At 39.1% G+C, this 16,754-nt stretch overlaps 1 protein-coding gene across 8 annotated transcripts in view; it reads left to right on the forward strand.

Annotated features, from left to right (window-relative positions):
• LOC140457962 (plasma membrane calcium-transporting ATPase 1-like) overlaps positions 1–16,754 on the forward strand; it is a 103,748-nt gene that overhangs the window by 71,803 nt on the left and 15,191 nt on the right. For all 8 annotated transcript variants that reach the window (XM_072551835.1, XM_072551832.1, XM_072551838.1 and 5 more), the window contains exons 13-16: positions 10,247–10,426; positions 10,516–10,603; positions 13,757–13,863; positions 14,014–14,205. In XM_072551835.1, coding sequence (XP_072407936.1) covers positions 10,247–10,426; positions 10,516–10,603; positions 13,757–13,863; positions 14,014–14,205 — 567 coding nt within the window. The remainder of the gene's footprint in view (positions 1–10,246; positions 10,427–10,515; positions 10,604–13,756; positions 13,864–14,013; positions 14,206–16,754) is intronic.

The following is a 16,754-nucleotide window of genomic DNA, read 5'->3' on the forward strand; positions in this document are numbered from 1 at the left end:
ACCACCTTTTTAATGTTTGAGCAACAAGTAAAGTTAGTAGTTTCATCTAGTTTTTACAGTGGGTGGTGCTTACCACTAATTGGATGCTGCTGTCAAAGTTCTGCGTATCGCAAGTAAACTACATGAATTTCAGTGCTGTTCATGCCAAGTACATAAGCTGTATGCCCAAAAGATTGACAGATCATATCCCTTGCAATAAGAAAGTACTGACTGTAACCAAACAACGCACATCTTATCTTGCAACAGTATCTAACACGAGATGTGGTTCGCCAATTGAATGGGGAATTACTGGGATAATCTGAATATGCAAGGCATTACACTGACTTTTCGGCAATAAATATTTTGAAATGTCTCAATGTGCCAATGCCTACCCAAATTTTAAATTGCATTTCATTCTAGATCTGGGTGGCTCACATGTAAGTTGCACCTATGGTACATGAAACCCTGTATATTTGCAAGAGAACATGTACCCACATAGTACCCATTTTAACATGATCGGTGCCATCTGTCTAATTTTTCAGGCAGTACCTTGTCAAGTCAAAGCTAATTTGACTGGTTTAAATGTAAATTAGTATTAATGGTTGCATTCCCTGTGGCAACATCTCTACTAATCAGCACTGTCCTCTTGCAGCATAAGTATGATTTTTCCCCTTGAATTTGTCATATTACAAAATTTCCTGCGTGAGACAAATCTTGAATATCTCTTTTTTTCAGCTAGACAGTCATGCTAAGGGTTACCTCTTGCACGCACAAGCAAAAATATTAATCTCAATGTTTAGCCCACAACAATAGAAGTATTTGTCCTCCTATGAGCAGTGCTCTTATCAAATCAGCTCACTACATTCTTGGTGAATTAATCAATATATTGAAATAGAGTAATGAAATTCTGATGGTCTGTTTGGTGTTTCTTGAGTTGAGCAAGACAGACAACAGTCAGTACAACCATTTTGAGATTTGACTGTGGTAATAAGTTGGTTACCTCTAATGTTTAACTGAATCTCCTTTTTTTAATAAAGTCATCTTTTTTAGACTGAATTTGAGATTAATTTTCTTCGGTAGGTGATTGGTATAATGTGACATTTCTCTGCATATTTTAGGCATAAGAACTTTTTTGTTACTCTTGTTTCCCTTGCTGTACATGTTGCACCAAACTAGAGCAGCATAAATAGGGACATCCAGTCAAGACACCACCTCCCCAGAAATTTTCTCAATATAAGCTAATGAGTCTAATCCTGCAATTCTGCCCCTCCCATTTAAGGGAAGGTTACTTCCCCACCAGCCGTTCCTGTGCTATTTGGCTAGCCTATGTTTTTGGAATTCGGGGTTTAAACATGAATATGCTTTTGTGCTGGAACTGTAATGTAATGTCTGAACAAATAATTTGTAAATCTAATTGAATTAATTTCCCTTTGTGAAAAATAAGTGCCATTTTGCTACTCAATAAGAATCCAAGACAGAGTCCACATCCGAATGAGTTGAAATTATTTGAACCAGCATAATTTCTTCAAAGTGTTTCTTTAAATTGTTCCTGTTTCAAATTTTAGTACTTGTTAACAAGGGAGAACAGTACTACATTAATATTAAAAATTATTTTTCAGGCACAGTTGAAATATTCTCTCAATGAAAAATTGCTTTTGCCAGTCAAAAGACATAGCCTTTGCAAAGTAATAACACTTTCAATCCCTGTAGTGACCTAGAGGTGAGTGACCAGTTTAAAGTGTTGAAATATGATCTTTCAGTTTCCTTCAGAAAATTCAAGTTTAAAGACTTTTTTAAAACCATACACTTAAAATTTGAATAAATATATTCAGGGAAAAACCTGTACTTCACAGAAAAGATGAACCCAATTAACACCAATTGTGAAAAATTTCGTTCTTCAACTGTGTATTTAAGCAGGCATACTAGTAAATTCCTGGAACAGGTTCAAAATGATTCCAAGCTCCCAAGGACCGTCCTGCTTCTCTTTTTTTCTAGCTGGGACAACATCTAATCCCTGAATCGGTTTTCATGGTGAGGGATGGGTGAGAGAATCTTCCAGGCTCATTTTAAACTCTACCCATGCGAGCTTTAATCCACATTACATTGAACCATAATGATTCATTGCCTCAGTCTTGTTTCTTACAAATTCTCAAATCTCATCTGGAACCTTTATATGGTGTATCTCACTTAAATTCTGGACTCCAACTAGGGAAAACCTCTTACCTACACCTCCCCTGTCTTATTGCTTTAAGTATTTTGTGGATTTCATTCTTAACGCTAAGAACAGAGGCCCAATTTACCAGATCTCATCATACAATTGTTCCCAGAATGTACTCCCTCTGATGGGTTTCCTCAAATAGGCTCAATATATTTGAGGAAATCTCAAGTTAATCCTATAATGACTTCGTATGGATCCTTTCCTCAGGGCCCCAATTTATAACAGTGCAAGTCATATGACCTTTTTCCCCCAAGTGGAAATGATCACTGACTTTTCACTGAAGCTTTAACTCTATCCTGTACTTTGAATATATAGTTTAATCCAACTAGATACAACTCGACATTCCTAACATGCTTCTGCGATGTTGACCGCTGCCAGCACAATCATTTGGGTCACTCTTTACAGACTTAAGCATCTTACAACTTCCTTCAGATGTTTTTGAAGTTTGAGGCCAACCTGCTGCAGTCTGTGGTTTTGACTTCCTGTTTGAGGAAACAGATTACCATAGAGGGAGTGCAACAAAGATCCACCAGTCCTAAGAAGTTTGGCAAATTAGGCCTGTGTTGTAAAGGTTTGAAGAATGAAAGGTGATGTATTGCAATTTACAAAATACTTAAGGGACAGACAGGGAGGTGAAAGTAAGGAGGCTTTCTCTTTCTCTTTTTCACCCCCCCCCCCCCCCCCCCTTTGGAGGGGAGGTTGCTAGATCTGCAGATTCCCATAAATGCCATTTTATGTATTGTGGGCAAAGGGCTTTTAAGAGTAATGATTGTATTAAACAATCAAGTGAGCTGACTGGCCTATTCCTACTTAAACTACCTGAGCCCAGCCAACCAGGATGCTTGTCAACTGAGTTCTGAGCATTCTGAAACTTGAAACAAATGTTGCTTTGCAGATGCAAAGTTTTAAAACTGCTATTCTATATAAACTCAAAGCCACAAACCATTTGTCTAGTAATGCCACTAGACCAGTGACAGCTGCTGAGCCCAAGGGTAAGCCTGGACCCAAAGTATTTTTTTTGGATGAAAATTCCCTGTACCTGTTGTGAACTATTAAAATGTATTGTGTTGTAACTTTCAGTTTTACTTGTGCTAAACCACTAGTGAAACAAACTCCCTTATGCCTAAAATCAGTCGTTGTATGTATTTCAGTTCATGTATACATGTGGCATGACCAAAAGTTTGAAGTAAATTTTCATTATTGGTTAATATTTCTGTGGATTTGTTTTTGTCCATCAGGAGACTAGTCCAGCATTGAGGTGAATTGCTTCACCTACTGTGGATATTCCAAGTGTATTCATTCTAGAAGTCTCTCCTAAATGTACTAACTTGTACACTTTTTGTGTGTGTTCTTAAAAGACTAATGCTCAACTGGAGAGGAGTCAGATTTACCTGGATGTTGCTGGGTTGGGAGGCTGGGAGTTTTTCACTGAAACATAGATGGAGGTGACCTAATGTAGAGGTGAATAAAATGGGTATAGATAGTGAATGGTGGGGATTTTTAAGGTGAGGGGAGAAAGATTTAAAGACCATGAGGCAATTGTTTTGTTTTTAGTAATTCACGTATGGGATGATACATAGGAAGTGATGGATATGGCCAGTCACAGCATTTAAAAGACCTATTTGTATTACTATATGAATGGAAATGATGGAGGGATATGGGCCAGGAGCAGGCAGGGGAGACTATTTAGTTTGGGATTATGGCTGGCATGGACTGGAGAATTGCCAACATAATAGATGGTAAATATTCAGCATGGAGTCCAGTTACAAGTGGAGTTCCGCAGGGATCAGTTCTGGGTCCTCTGCTGTTTGTAATTTTTATTAATGACTTAGATGAGGGAGTCGAAGGGTGGGTCAGTAAATTTGCAGATGATACAAAGATAGGTGGAGTTGTGGACAGTGAGGAGGGCTGTTGTCGGCTGCAGAGGGACTTAGATAGGATGCAGAGCTGGGCTGAGGAGTGGCAGATGGAGTTCAACCCTGCCAAGTGTGAAGTTGTCCATTTTGGAAGAACAAATAAGAATGCGGAATACAGGGTTAATGGTAGGGTTCTTGGTCAGGTGGAGGAACAGAGGGATCTTGGGGTCTATGTACATAGATCTTTGAAGGTTGCCACTCAGGTGGATAGAGTTTGTAAGAAGGCCTATGGAGTATTATCGTTCATTAGCAGAGGGATTGAATTCAAGAGTCGTGAGGTGATGTTGCAGCTGTACAGGACTTTGGTTAGGCCACATTTGGAGTACTGTGTGCAGTTCTGGTCGCCTCACTTTAGGAAAGATGTGGAAGCTTTGGAGAGGGTGCAGAGAAGATTTACCAGGATGTTGCCTGGAATGGAGAGTAGGTCGTACGAGGATAGGTTGAGAGTTCTCGGCCTTTTCTCGTTGGAACGGCGAAGGATGAGGGGTGACTTGATAGAGGTTTATAAGATGATCAGAGGAATAGATAGAGTAGACAGTCAGAAACTTTTTCCCCGGGTACAACAGTGTTACAAGGGGACATAAATTTAAGGTGAAGGGTGGAAGGTATAGGGGAGATGTCAGGGGTGGGTTCTTCACCCAGAGAGTGGTGGGGGCATGGAATGCGCTGCCCGTGGGAGTGGTAGAGTCAGATTCATTGGCGACCTTTAAGCGGCATTTGGATAGGTACATGGATAGGTGCTTAATCTAGGATAGAAGTTCGGCACAACATCGTGGGCCGAAGGGCCTGTTCTGTGCTGTATTGTTCTATGTTCTATGTTCTATGTTCTAATAGGTGGCTATTTTTAGTGTGTAAAGATAAGCCAAGGAAATAGGTCAATCAGAGAACCTTCTGAAAACAAGTTAGAACAAAAGTTTTATGGACAAATGAAAATTAGCATAGATTTCTCAAGCCAGTATTGTGCTTTTTTAGTTTGAGTTTTGTTTTATGGTAATAGTTTGACCATGGCATTCTGTTGGCACAACAGACTTGAGCAAAAGTAACAATCATGGACTAAAGGATGCACTGGTTAATCAGGCAATTGGCAGTGTGCTTGGAAACCAAATACTAGTTAATGAATTCCTGTTTTTACAGACTGGTAAAACTTTATTTAGCAAAGTTTTCCCGAGAGTTGGCATTGGGACTTTGTTATAAAATTTTTTAAACTTGTAATTATAACCCTCTGAGAAACTTGTAAATTGTGAAACTTGAAACTATTGTGAATGGAGGACAATGATGTAAAATTTCAAAAGGACATATCTACATCGTGGGCAGACATGTAGCAGATGAACGTCATTGCAACAAAGTGATGTCACACATTATGACCAAGAACAACATAGACAATCAAAAATGAGGTGGTTTTGGGGAGGCAGGAGCAGAGGAGCCAGAGTCTAGGTAAGCACATGGCAGGAGTGGTTGAGTTGTTAAATAATGCAGTAACCCAAGTGTTCATGCATTGTATTAAAAAAGTGGTCTGAATTTGTGTAAGATGTTAGCTCAACTTTTGCTGGAGTATTTACTTTTGGGTGCCACACTTCAAGGCATTGGAGTGTGGAGAAGTGGTTTGAGAATGACAACTGATGAGGAATCTAAGAAGCTAGCACTCTACTTCTTGGAAAGAAGACTGGTGATTCAATTAACTTGAATCACGAGGGGTCCAGACATAATGGAAGAGACTTCCCCACAAGAAGATTAAGAACAAGATTCTTTACAGCTATAAGTTGAAAATATTTTCAAAGTGTTTAGTGTCTGAAAAGCACTAGCTGAAGTTTAATTGAGGCAATTGAAAAGGAATTAGAAAGTTAATTAAAATGTGTGGGATTAGAGGAAAAAGCCAGGAGTGTATCGCATAGGTGAAATGCACATTTGAATAATCAAATTGCAGAGCTGCCATCTTTACTGCAATCATTTGTGATCTAAAGTTTTTTTTGTGGAAATTAAGTCCAAATTTGCCTCTTAATGTCCACACCAAGATTTGTGAAATCATTTTAATTATCTAACATTTGCTCTGAACTAACCACCAATTTGAACTGATGGGATGTAACTGACTTGTAAAGGATGACTGTTGGCAAAACTTGGAATCGTGTCAGGCTTTTTTTTAACCTAAAGGGCATAATGAGCTTTTTTTTTTGCAATGTTCTGATAGCCTGTACCTTAAAACAGATGCTGGATTCTTTTGTCTAACCATTCAAATGCTCAAGCTAGCATGTCAGTGATACAGCTACAATAAAAACAATCTTGCTGATGCTAGAAATGAGAAGTAGAAAAAAGTGAAGATATTATGGCATCTATGGAGAGAGTATTGATGTTTGAGCCTTTTCAGAATTTCTTTGTTAACATGGTGTTACCAGATTATGTAATTCCAGCATTTTGTTTCCATTTAGTAATAAGTCTGGCACTGTAGTTGTCATGGAGAATGATGAAACAGTAAAAATAATGGTGTGGGGGAAGTTTGACTCCCTGAGACTTGGCAATTTAGAGAATACACCCAAAGGTTAAAGGGAATTTTCAGACCTGGAAAAAGTGGTATTGAATGGTGGTATGAATTTTTTAAATGGTAGTGCACCTTTTTAAATTTAAAGCCAGGCAGCAGTGGTACCTTTTTTAATGTGCCAATAGTTACTAAAATAACAAAGTGGCTGCAATAGGGAGATTTTAAATTTGCACCAAGAGGGGCAGAATACAAAAATGTTGATCTCTGGTTGCAGTGCAAGTGAAAAGATTTTTTTAAATCTTTTTTAGCTCAGATGTCCAAAGCACTTGCAACCAGTTGGGTACATAAGTAAATAACCTAGTGTATTGAATAAAAACAGCCAATTTGCACCCAGGAAGGTCCACAAGCAGTGTGATGTCATATGTTTGTTGATGTTGACTGAGCTAAACCATCAGGGAAATATTTCCCTTAATGATGAATCAGATCTTTGCTTTGCCAGTGCCACGCTTGACTCGTCTACTCAAAATGTAGAGTGGGTCAGGCAGCATCTGCAGAGTAGATGTACGTGTTTCCAATAGACAAACACTTGAAGGGGCAAACGTGAGAAAGGAAAGTGCATTCCTGTGAAGGGTATATGCCCAAAACATCAACATTCCTCCTCTGATCTGCCTGACCTGTTGTTGTGCTTTGCTTTGCCAGTGCTACACTACTTTTGACTTTTTGATCTCCAGTATCTGTAGTCCTCCCTTTTTTATTTTAAACATTCCCATCCAGAAATCATGAGCTGCAGCATTGCCTCAGTACTGTACAAGGGTACTGGTATGGGACTTGAACTCAACTGTCTGACTAAAGTTGCTAAATGAATCCTGGCACATATTTCAATGTGGTTTTTGGTACTCTGTCTTCTATTACACCTGAAGCAATGAAAATAGATTCTCTGGACTGTTGCCCAGGATAAATCTGAAGTTAGAACCCTTTCCTCCAAATTGAAGTTAAGGAGTGAACTGATGAAACCTGCAGATTAAGAACAGTGATATCTTCCTGTAAAATTTGTAATTGAGGTGCTGAACAAGCTAACTGTTCTGGCACAGGTTTTGTTTCATCTGTGCTAACCATATTTCCACATCTACATTTTTGAGTGAAGAGGCTTTGGAAGTGAGTTCCTTGCAGAATTTGCAGCCTATTTGATGTTGTCACATACTGGGATGGTGAAAAGTATTGTTTTACCTGCTTTCCAAGCACATTCTATTGATAAATACATCAAGGTAGTAGAGAATGAAAGTGCTACAGCTGCAGTACTGATGCAGAGAAAGATCAGCTTTCTCTGATAACAACAGATTCAAGAATAACTTTGTTATGTAATTACAAATTTTTGTGTCTTCCATCTGGTGGAAGTGTGTATAACTGTAGGGGGAGAGTTATTTGATGTTGACTGCTTTGCTTTCCCAATCAATGGATGGAAAGCTGGTTTGTGTGATGAACTAGGTTGCATTCACCAGTCTAATTTCTTGTGGTCTTGGAGAGCAGTTGCCATACCAATCTGACCTGTTCTGGTAGGCATAGCTGATAGCTGGACCAGTGGTCATTAGTGACTTAATATTGGTACTGGAGTGTGCATTTATAAGGTTGCCTAGTATTTGTAGATGTTTCCAATAGGCAAACCCTTGAAGGGGGCAAACATAATACAGGGAAAGTGTTGGGCAAGTGGGGCGAACTAGCATTTGAAGAGGCAGCTCAAACTTTCTTTTACATGCTATACCTAGTCTAAAATTCAATCCAAAATACTGTGGTTTTTTTTTTGTGTGGCATTCAAACTTGGACTTTAACCAAAGATTTTTAAATTGCAATTTAATTGTGATCATCTGTGGGGTTAGTGATACAACACCTATTTAACATTTATAGAGTATATGAGAGGAAGTTGGCTGAAATGTGGGATTTTCTTGCACCTTTGCTAAAGTAGTGTCCATAAATACTACTCCCAGCTAATTTGCTATTTAAGTATTGAGCAGAGTGGGGAGTGAGCAAGGTGAGCATAGAACCTAGATGGCTCCTGTTATTAAAGTAAACTGACTGTAGCAAGTAACATGAATGACCTTTTTACCCACACATCTTCAAAGTGCAATTTGAAATTTTGTCAGTAATTGCAAAGTTGTCTTTGTTCTGATGAAATATTTGCATTAGGAGGATGTTGTATTAAATCTGGATATGGGGTGAAGAACTCTAGCATAATGCTATGGATCATAGCAAATGTCTTCATGATCCAATGCTCTGTATTCCTATGATTTGGTTTTTATCCTTGTGCTCTTATTAAGAGGATCAATGCTTACAGGGAGAAAGCAGGAACTTTCATTTTGTCTCCATTTTATTTGTATAGAGACAAAAAAAAACTGCAGATGCTGGAATCCAAAGTAGACCAGGAGGGGGCTGGAAGGACACAGCAAGTTAGCTAACATCAGGTGGTAAAGTCAGTGTTTCGAGACACAAGGTTATACGTGAAATGTTGACGTCACCTCCTGATGCTGCTTGGCTTGCTGTGTCCTTCCAGCCCCGACTTGTCTATTTTATTTGTATCTTGGTGCGGATAAATCTGTTAATAGACTGGGAAGAGCTTGCATTATATTGTCTGACACTTCATAGAGACATCACCAAATGCTGTGTCACCAGGTATTTTGATGTGGACTCAGTGTTGCCACAATGAGCTATTTTAAGTGTCCTATTCCTTTTAGATGTACGGTATGGAAACAGACCTCCTTTTGGTCTGACTCATCGATGTTGACCAGATATCCTATCCTAACCTAATCTAGTCCAGTTTGCCAATATTTGGCCCATATCCCTCCAAACCCTTCCTATTCATATACCCGTCCAGATGACTTTTTAAATGTAATTGTACCAGCCTCCACTTTGGCAGCTTATTCTATATACATCACCCAGTGTGAAAATGTTGCCCCTCCAGTCCCTTTTTTTAAAAATCTTTCCCCTTAAACATATGCCTGCTTCTAGACTCTCTCTCTGCCTTTTCCCAAAAGAACTTGGCTGTTTACACTATCCATGTTCCTCATGATTTTCATCTTGTTTCAATAGGATTTTGCCACTAGATAGACAAAATATCCCATGGCACTCTCTCTCTTTTTAAGCAGATTCCCTGCATGTTGGTTTAATAAAATTCATTTAAAATGAACTTTAACAGCAGAAAAGGCCAAGTAATATTATAAATGTTTAAATGGTTTGGTTGATTATGCTTGATAACAGATTTAAGGCTGATTAACAAGTGAGCCAGAAGTCACATGAACTTTATTGGGCAAGATTTGGAATGTGATGCCTGATTTAACTTGTTTCCATCACACTCTGTAGTAACTATTAAAATGTCCTTGTTACATAACTTAGTGGAAAGACTTCGAGCAGGGAAGTTGGATTACGATCTGACCCATCAGCATTGGCTTGATGGGCTGGTGACTTGTACCGTTGCTGCTTTCAGAAACCAGCATTAAAGTAATGGGTTGATTGTCACATCTCTGGAATGAAACTACTTCCAAGCTGAAGTGATTGTTTGAATATAATCTTCCAGTTTGTTTCACTTTGAGTGAAATGTGAACAATAATAATGAAGCTATTGTATGATGAAAATGTATAATCTAAAGTGCTGAAATGTTCCTTTCTGCAGGTACCTGAGGCCATTAAGAAATGCCAGCGTGCTGGTATCACAGTCCGTATGGTCACTGGTGACAACATTAACACAGCCCGAGCAATCGCAACAAAGTGTGGTATTTTACAAGCTGGTGATGACTTTTTGTGTTTGGAGGGTAAACAGTTCAACAAACGTATTCGCAATGCAAAAGGCGAGGTAAGTTAACATTTTAATTGGCTGTATCAGTGTGGATTTTTCCCTTGAAATTGAATACTGTGAAATGGCAAAATATTTAATATTTTCAGATTGAGCAAGAACGTATAGACAAGATCTGGCCCAGGCTCCGTGTCCTTGCAAGATCTTCGCCTACTGATAAGCACACTTTAGTCAAAGGTAAAATGGTGATTGGTAAAATTTTTTCACTTTTTTGTACACCTCTAATTCCAATAGATGAGCATTCACTGGTTCGGCTTCAGCAGGCACATTAAGCTTTGAATTCTAACTGGATTACCCTGGTGCCATTGGTAGAATTGTCAGTGTTCTAAATTATACCATACAAATGAAACTTGTCTTTATGCCGAAAGGCTATCTCGTCCACATAGAGTTGGATCAAAGTGTCTGTGTATATCTGATTCTGACTTGAAAGTGTTTGGCAATACTTTGTTTGTATAATTATGCTGTAGCATTGTCACCCAGGTAGTGTCCAGATGGCCAACTTAAAGCTTGATTTAAATGAAGTGCCTTTAAGGAGCAGGGGGATGGAACGTGTTGGAACACAGAGTCCAATGAATGTATAGCTGCCAAATGTACTGTTATGAGATGAAGCTGGCATGTAGACCAAATGGAGCTTTTGAGCTGTGCCCCATTTTGGAGATTATCATGGACAGGTGTATTGTTGGAGGACATTCTTGCAGTAGTGAAGATTCCGAGCATGATGGAAACCAGCAAGAACAAATCAAGGCAGAACTTGTACACTTAATGACAGTTCCTGGGGAGTGTTGTCAAACAAGACCTTGGTGTGCAGGTTTGTAGCTCCTTGAAAGTGGAATTGCAAGTTGATAGGATTGTGAAGAATGCATTTGGTACGTCTACCTTTTTATTGGCTAGCGTATTGATTAAGGTGTAGGGTAGTCGTGTTGCAGCTGTACAGGAAATTGGTTATTCCACTTTTGGAATAGTGTTCAATTCTGGCCTTTCTGCTATAGGAAGGATGTTGTGAAACTTGAAAGGGATCAGAAAAGATTTAGAAAGTTGGAAGGTTTGACCTATAGGGAGAGGCTGAAAAGGCTGAGGCTACTTTTTTCCTAGAACATGAGGTTGAGTGTAACTTTGAAGTTTCTTAATCTTGAGGGGCATTGATAGGGTGAATAGGTAGTCCCCTTGGGATGGAGGGAGCCCAAAATGAGGGGGCATGAGATTTTAAGGTGAGGGTTAAGATTTGAACAGGAACTAAAGGGCAACTTTCTCAGAGGGTGGTGAGTGTGGAATGAGCTGCCAGAGGAGATGGAGGCTGGTACAATCGCAACATTTTCAGTCATCTGGATATAAATAGGAAGGGTTTAGAGGGATATGGGCCAAATACTGGCAAATGGAACTAGATTTGTTTCGGACGGCTGGTCAGCATGGATGAGTTGGACTGAAGGCTCAGTTTCTGTGCTATGTATGTGACACTAAAGCACATCCAGGTAGTGAAAAATTTCTAACAGCTCTTACTATTAAGGCAGGCTAGTATAGTTTCTTGGCTTGTTTCTGCTACCTAGTTAATGGACACTGTGTTGTTTTAAGTGAGAACTTCTATACATGTGAACTAGAGCTGGATACAAAGCTGAAAGGCCATCTTTTTTGAAATGACAAATCTAGCTGTAAATGTATTGCCAAGACTGCCACCTAGTGAAAATAGTGCAACATGAATAGAAAATTTCAAAGTCAACGATGTGTGAAAATGTGAACAACTGATGCATAAGTAGAGGTAATACTGAAATATCAGATGTTGAATAGTGTTAACTTTAGCCTGGGGCTTCATGGCCAATTTTGTGCACTAAGAACATAAAGGTATTTGTATTGTGTAGATATGCATGAAATGACCATATTTATTGACATTCTATATTTCCTATGTTTTTGAGCACTAATTTTCCATTACAATTTGTTAATTCAAATTGTAAACTTTTCAGTAGTATGTGAAAAGAGCCAAGATCGTAGCTCTTCCAAAAAGCTGATGGGATGAGTCAAGGGTCACCACCTTAGTGTATCATTCTCATTTTCTTTGCAGTGTTTATAGTCTATAATTTTGACGACTCTTGCTAGTAAAACTCTACACCCTTAATGATGTCACTCTTAGTGAGTGAAAATAGGATGCAAGAAATTATCAACATTCGGATTGCTAGATCTACTTCAAAAGATTGTAGAAAAAGACAGTTCAGGTTGTGGATGAACTGAAGTAGCCATTAAGTGTTCTTTTCCATCCCAAATGTGTGTGTTTCTGGAGCTGCATTGGGCTGGAAGTGGCTGTGGAGCATAAAAATCACTTTTGAGACACAGGTCAGGGTGAAGTTGAAAGGAGATTAACAGACTGCCTTTTGTGGTGCTCAAAGCTGGGCATATCTCCCCATGAACATAGTCATAGATGTACAGCACAGAAGCAGATCCTTCGGTCCAATTCGTCCACTCTGACCAGATATCCCAACCTGATCTAGTCCCACCGGCCAGCACCTGGCCCATATCCCTCCAAACCTTACCCAGCCAGATACATTTTCTTTAAATGTTGCAATTGTGCTAACCGCCTTCACTTCCTCTGGCAGCTCATTCCATATACATACCACCCTCTGCTTGAAAATGTTGCCCCTTAGGTCTCTTTCTTCTCTTCTCTCCCTCTCTTCCCCCTTCCCCCCCCCCCCCCCCCCCCCCCCCCCAAAACCACACTCTATACCTATGCCCTCTAGTCCTGAACTCCCTGCACACCAGGGAAGAGATTTTTGTCTACATATCCTATTCATGCCCCTCATGATTTTATAAACCTCTAATGTTACTACTCAGTCTCCGACACTCCAGGGAAAACAGCCCCAGTCGGTTCAGCCTCTCCCTGTGGCTCAAATCCCCCAACCCTGGCAACATCCTTGTAAATCCTTTCTGAACCCTGTCAAGTTTCTCAACCTCTTTCCGAACAGTTTCATTTTCATCTAAATTGTGTAATTCGTGTAAGAATTTGTTGGTTGTCACTCCAAAATCTGTGATCCTGTGCAGTGAGTTAAAAACAAAATGGAGAAGCTCAACAGATCTTCAGGTTACATTTGTGGAGACTGTTAGTCCAGTGTGTGTGCGCTTTAGACAATATTCTGAAGGAAGGTTACTGGACTGGATATTTTCTCTTTTGCACAGACATTGCCAGACCAGAGTTTCTCCAGCATCCACAGTATTTTGCTTTTAAGACTGCAGTGTTGTATGGGGGAAAAAATTATGAAGACATTCATATTCCAAGTTTCACTGAAATACTTTAATAGTGCATGACAGCTGAATTTTTTTAAAACGCACCTATATTTTCATTTCAAGGCATTATTGACAGCACAGTGTTAGAACGCAAACAGGTTGTTGCAGTCACAGGAGATGGTACTAATGATGGCCCTGCACTGAAGAAAGCTGATGTTGGATTTGCTATGGTATGTACAAAAGTTAATTTTGTGCACTGAATTGGTTTCAGCATTTATGCTGACTTTGTTGGATCTAGGTGTTTTAATGTTTATTTTAACTGAGAAAGTAGAGAGCTCCATGGAAATTTTATTTGCAATTATTTATTTTGCTTTCCTTAGGGTATTGCTGGAACAGATGTAGCCAAAGAAGCCTCAGATATAATCCTAACTGACGATAATTTCACAAGCATTGTTAAAGCAGTTATGTGGGGCAGAAATGTGTACGACAGTATTTCAAAATTTCTCCAGTTCCAGCTTACGGTCAATGTCGTGGCAGTGATTGTGGCATTCACTGGTGCATGTATCACACAGGTAATAACAAATTTATTAACTTGACGAGCTTTGTGTAATAAACTGACGTTTGTTTATTTAAAGGATGTCAATGGTTAGGCAAGCATTTAACAATCCACCTAATTACTGTGGTTCTGAAGTCACATGTAGGACAGACCAGGGAAGGATGTCAGCTTTCTTTCCCTAAATGGCATTTAGAGTACCAGATGGGTTGAGGTCAGCTATTTATTCCAAATTTTTATTGAATTCCATCGTACAATCTGCCAGGACACAAGCCTGATAACTAGTCACCTAATCGTTACTCCCCTTAAATGAGCATAAATGGATATATCGATTACTGGTCTCTTTAATAACCTAAGTGATGATTCATGAACAAAGGGATATGTATTTTGAAACACTAGGTAGACTGTATATCTTTATCCAAATTCCAAGTTGACTGAACTCCAACATCTGTCTTCTGGATTAGAACCCAGATTGCACAAGGTAATTATTGTACAGACAATTCTGAAATTGTTTCTGGAGCATGGAATCAGTTGTGCTTATGCAGCTGTGTGGGGTACAGCCAATACACAACAATAACGCCAGGCATGAGAGAGGTTTGCTGTTTAAGCCCTTTATTCCCTTTTTTTTTTTTGAAAAGGCATCTGGGGTTACATCACTGAAAATCTGTACTTGCCTGTATTTTTGTCTGTCTTCAGAAACCGTATTTTGCTTTCATTTTAGTACACTTCTCAACAATGACCAAAAACTTTCCTTTCATAATCCTCAATGTAGGTTGGGACTTCTATCTTATACTTTTGGGTAATAAGAGACAGAGGAGTGAATTAAAGGATAAAGGTATAATTCAATTTGATTTGCTCAAATCAAAACTTGTCTCACTGCACTCTTCTGTAGGTTTCTTTTTAAATCTAAATGTTTAGTGTCCCTTCAAAATACACACAGGGTGCTACCACTAAAATGTTCTGATTAAAATTTTAAATGGCATCCATCTGTGCATGCAGGTATACCCACAGTGCTGTTGCAACTGCAAGGAACAGCAAGAGTTTAAGATATTATATTTGAACTGCTTGTTTTTCAGTCAGCTTGCAAACTTGCAGCATAAGTTACATTACCAGTGCAAAAAAACACTAATTACTAGTTGCAAATTCTTAATGTAGTAACTTGGGGAACCTGTCCATTTAACTAAATTTAGTGACATGTATTAGTAAAATTGCATTTTTTGAAAAATACAAAATGTGCAACTTTGTTAATAAATTTGCATTAGTTTATTAATGATTTTGTTCATAATCATTAAATTTTTATTCTGTATTTCAGAAGATGTTACCAAGAGGATTAATTCATTTGAGTCGTCATTTAAAAAATGCATGAGCAGTTGCCAGGTTGATTTAGTGATGGACAGGCACAAACCAATTTTGTACATGTTACTCTACCTAGTGGTAACACTGGATGCAAATACTATATAATCTCTCTCTCTCATTTGCTCACTCATTCCAGCAAATGTCAGAATACATTTTTCTCCTGACTTCTCTTCCTGTTTTGGATACATAGTCGTAGATATTTCAGCATGAATAGAGACCCTTCAATCCAACTTGTCCATGCTGGCCAGATATTCCACATTAATCTAGTCCCATTTGCCAGCATTTGGCCACTACCCCCCTCCATTCTTTCTATTCATATACCCATCCAGCTATCTCTTTAAATGTTGTAATGGTACCAGCTGTCTCCACCTATTGCTGGGCCCTTTGCTAAGTTTTGTATCGTCAATAGTCACAGGTGAGGTGCTAGAAGGCTAAAGATTTGGCTACTGTACCACTATTTTAAGAAAGATGGTAACGATAAGCCAGGGGACTCTAGACTGGTGAGCCTGACTTGCAAGTTGTTGGAGGGAATCCTGAGGGACAGGAATTACATTCCTTTTGAAAGGCAAAGACTGATTAGGAATAGTCAGTATGACTATGTGTGGGAAATCATGTCTCGAATTTGAGCTTATTAATGAAGTTACTAAGGTCTTGAGGGCAGAGCAGTGGATGTGATCTATATGGACTTCAGTAAGGTGTTTGACAAGGTTCTCCATGGAAGACTGGTTAGCAAGGTTAGATCTCGTGGAATACGGAGAACTAGCCATTTGGATACAGTACTGGCTCAAAGGTAGAAGTTGGAGAGTTGTTTTTCAGCCTGTGACCAGTGGAGTGCCACAAGGATCTGTGCTGGGTCCGCTACTTTTCGTCACTTATATAAATGATTTTGGATGTGAGTATGAGATATAGTAAGTTTGCAGATGTTACCAAAATAGGAGGTGGTGTGGACAGCAAATAAGGTTATCTCAGATTATAACAAGATCTTGATCAGATGGGCCAATGTGCTGAGGAATGGTAGATGTGAGATGTTGCATTTTTGTGAAAGCAAATCTTAGCAGGACTTAAACACTCCTTGGTAAGATACTAAGGAGTGTTGATGAACAAAGACGTTTTGAGTGCAGGTTCATAGCTCCTTAAGGTGGTATGCTTTCCTTTATTGGTCAGAGTATTGAATATAGGAGTTAGTTCATGTTGTGGCTGTACAGGATGTTG

This window comes from Chiloscyllium punctatum, chromosome 32 (assembly GCF_047496795.1).
Source record: "Chiloscyllium punctatum isolate Juve2018m chromosome 32, sChiPun1.3, whole genome shotgun sequence".
NCBI classification, from domain to species: Eukaryota; Metazoa; Chordata; class Chondrichthyes; order Orectolobiformes; family Hemiscylliidae; genus Chiloscyllium; species Chiloscyllium punctatum.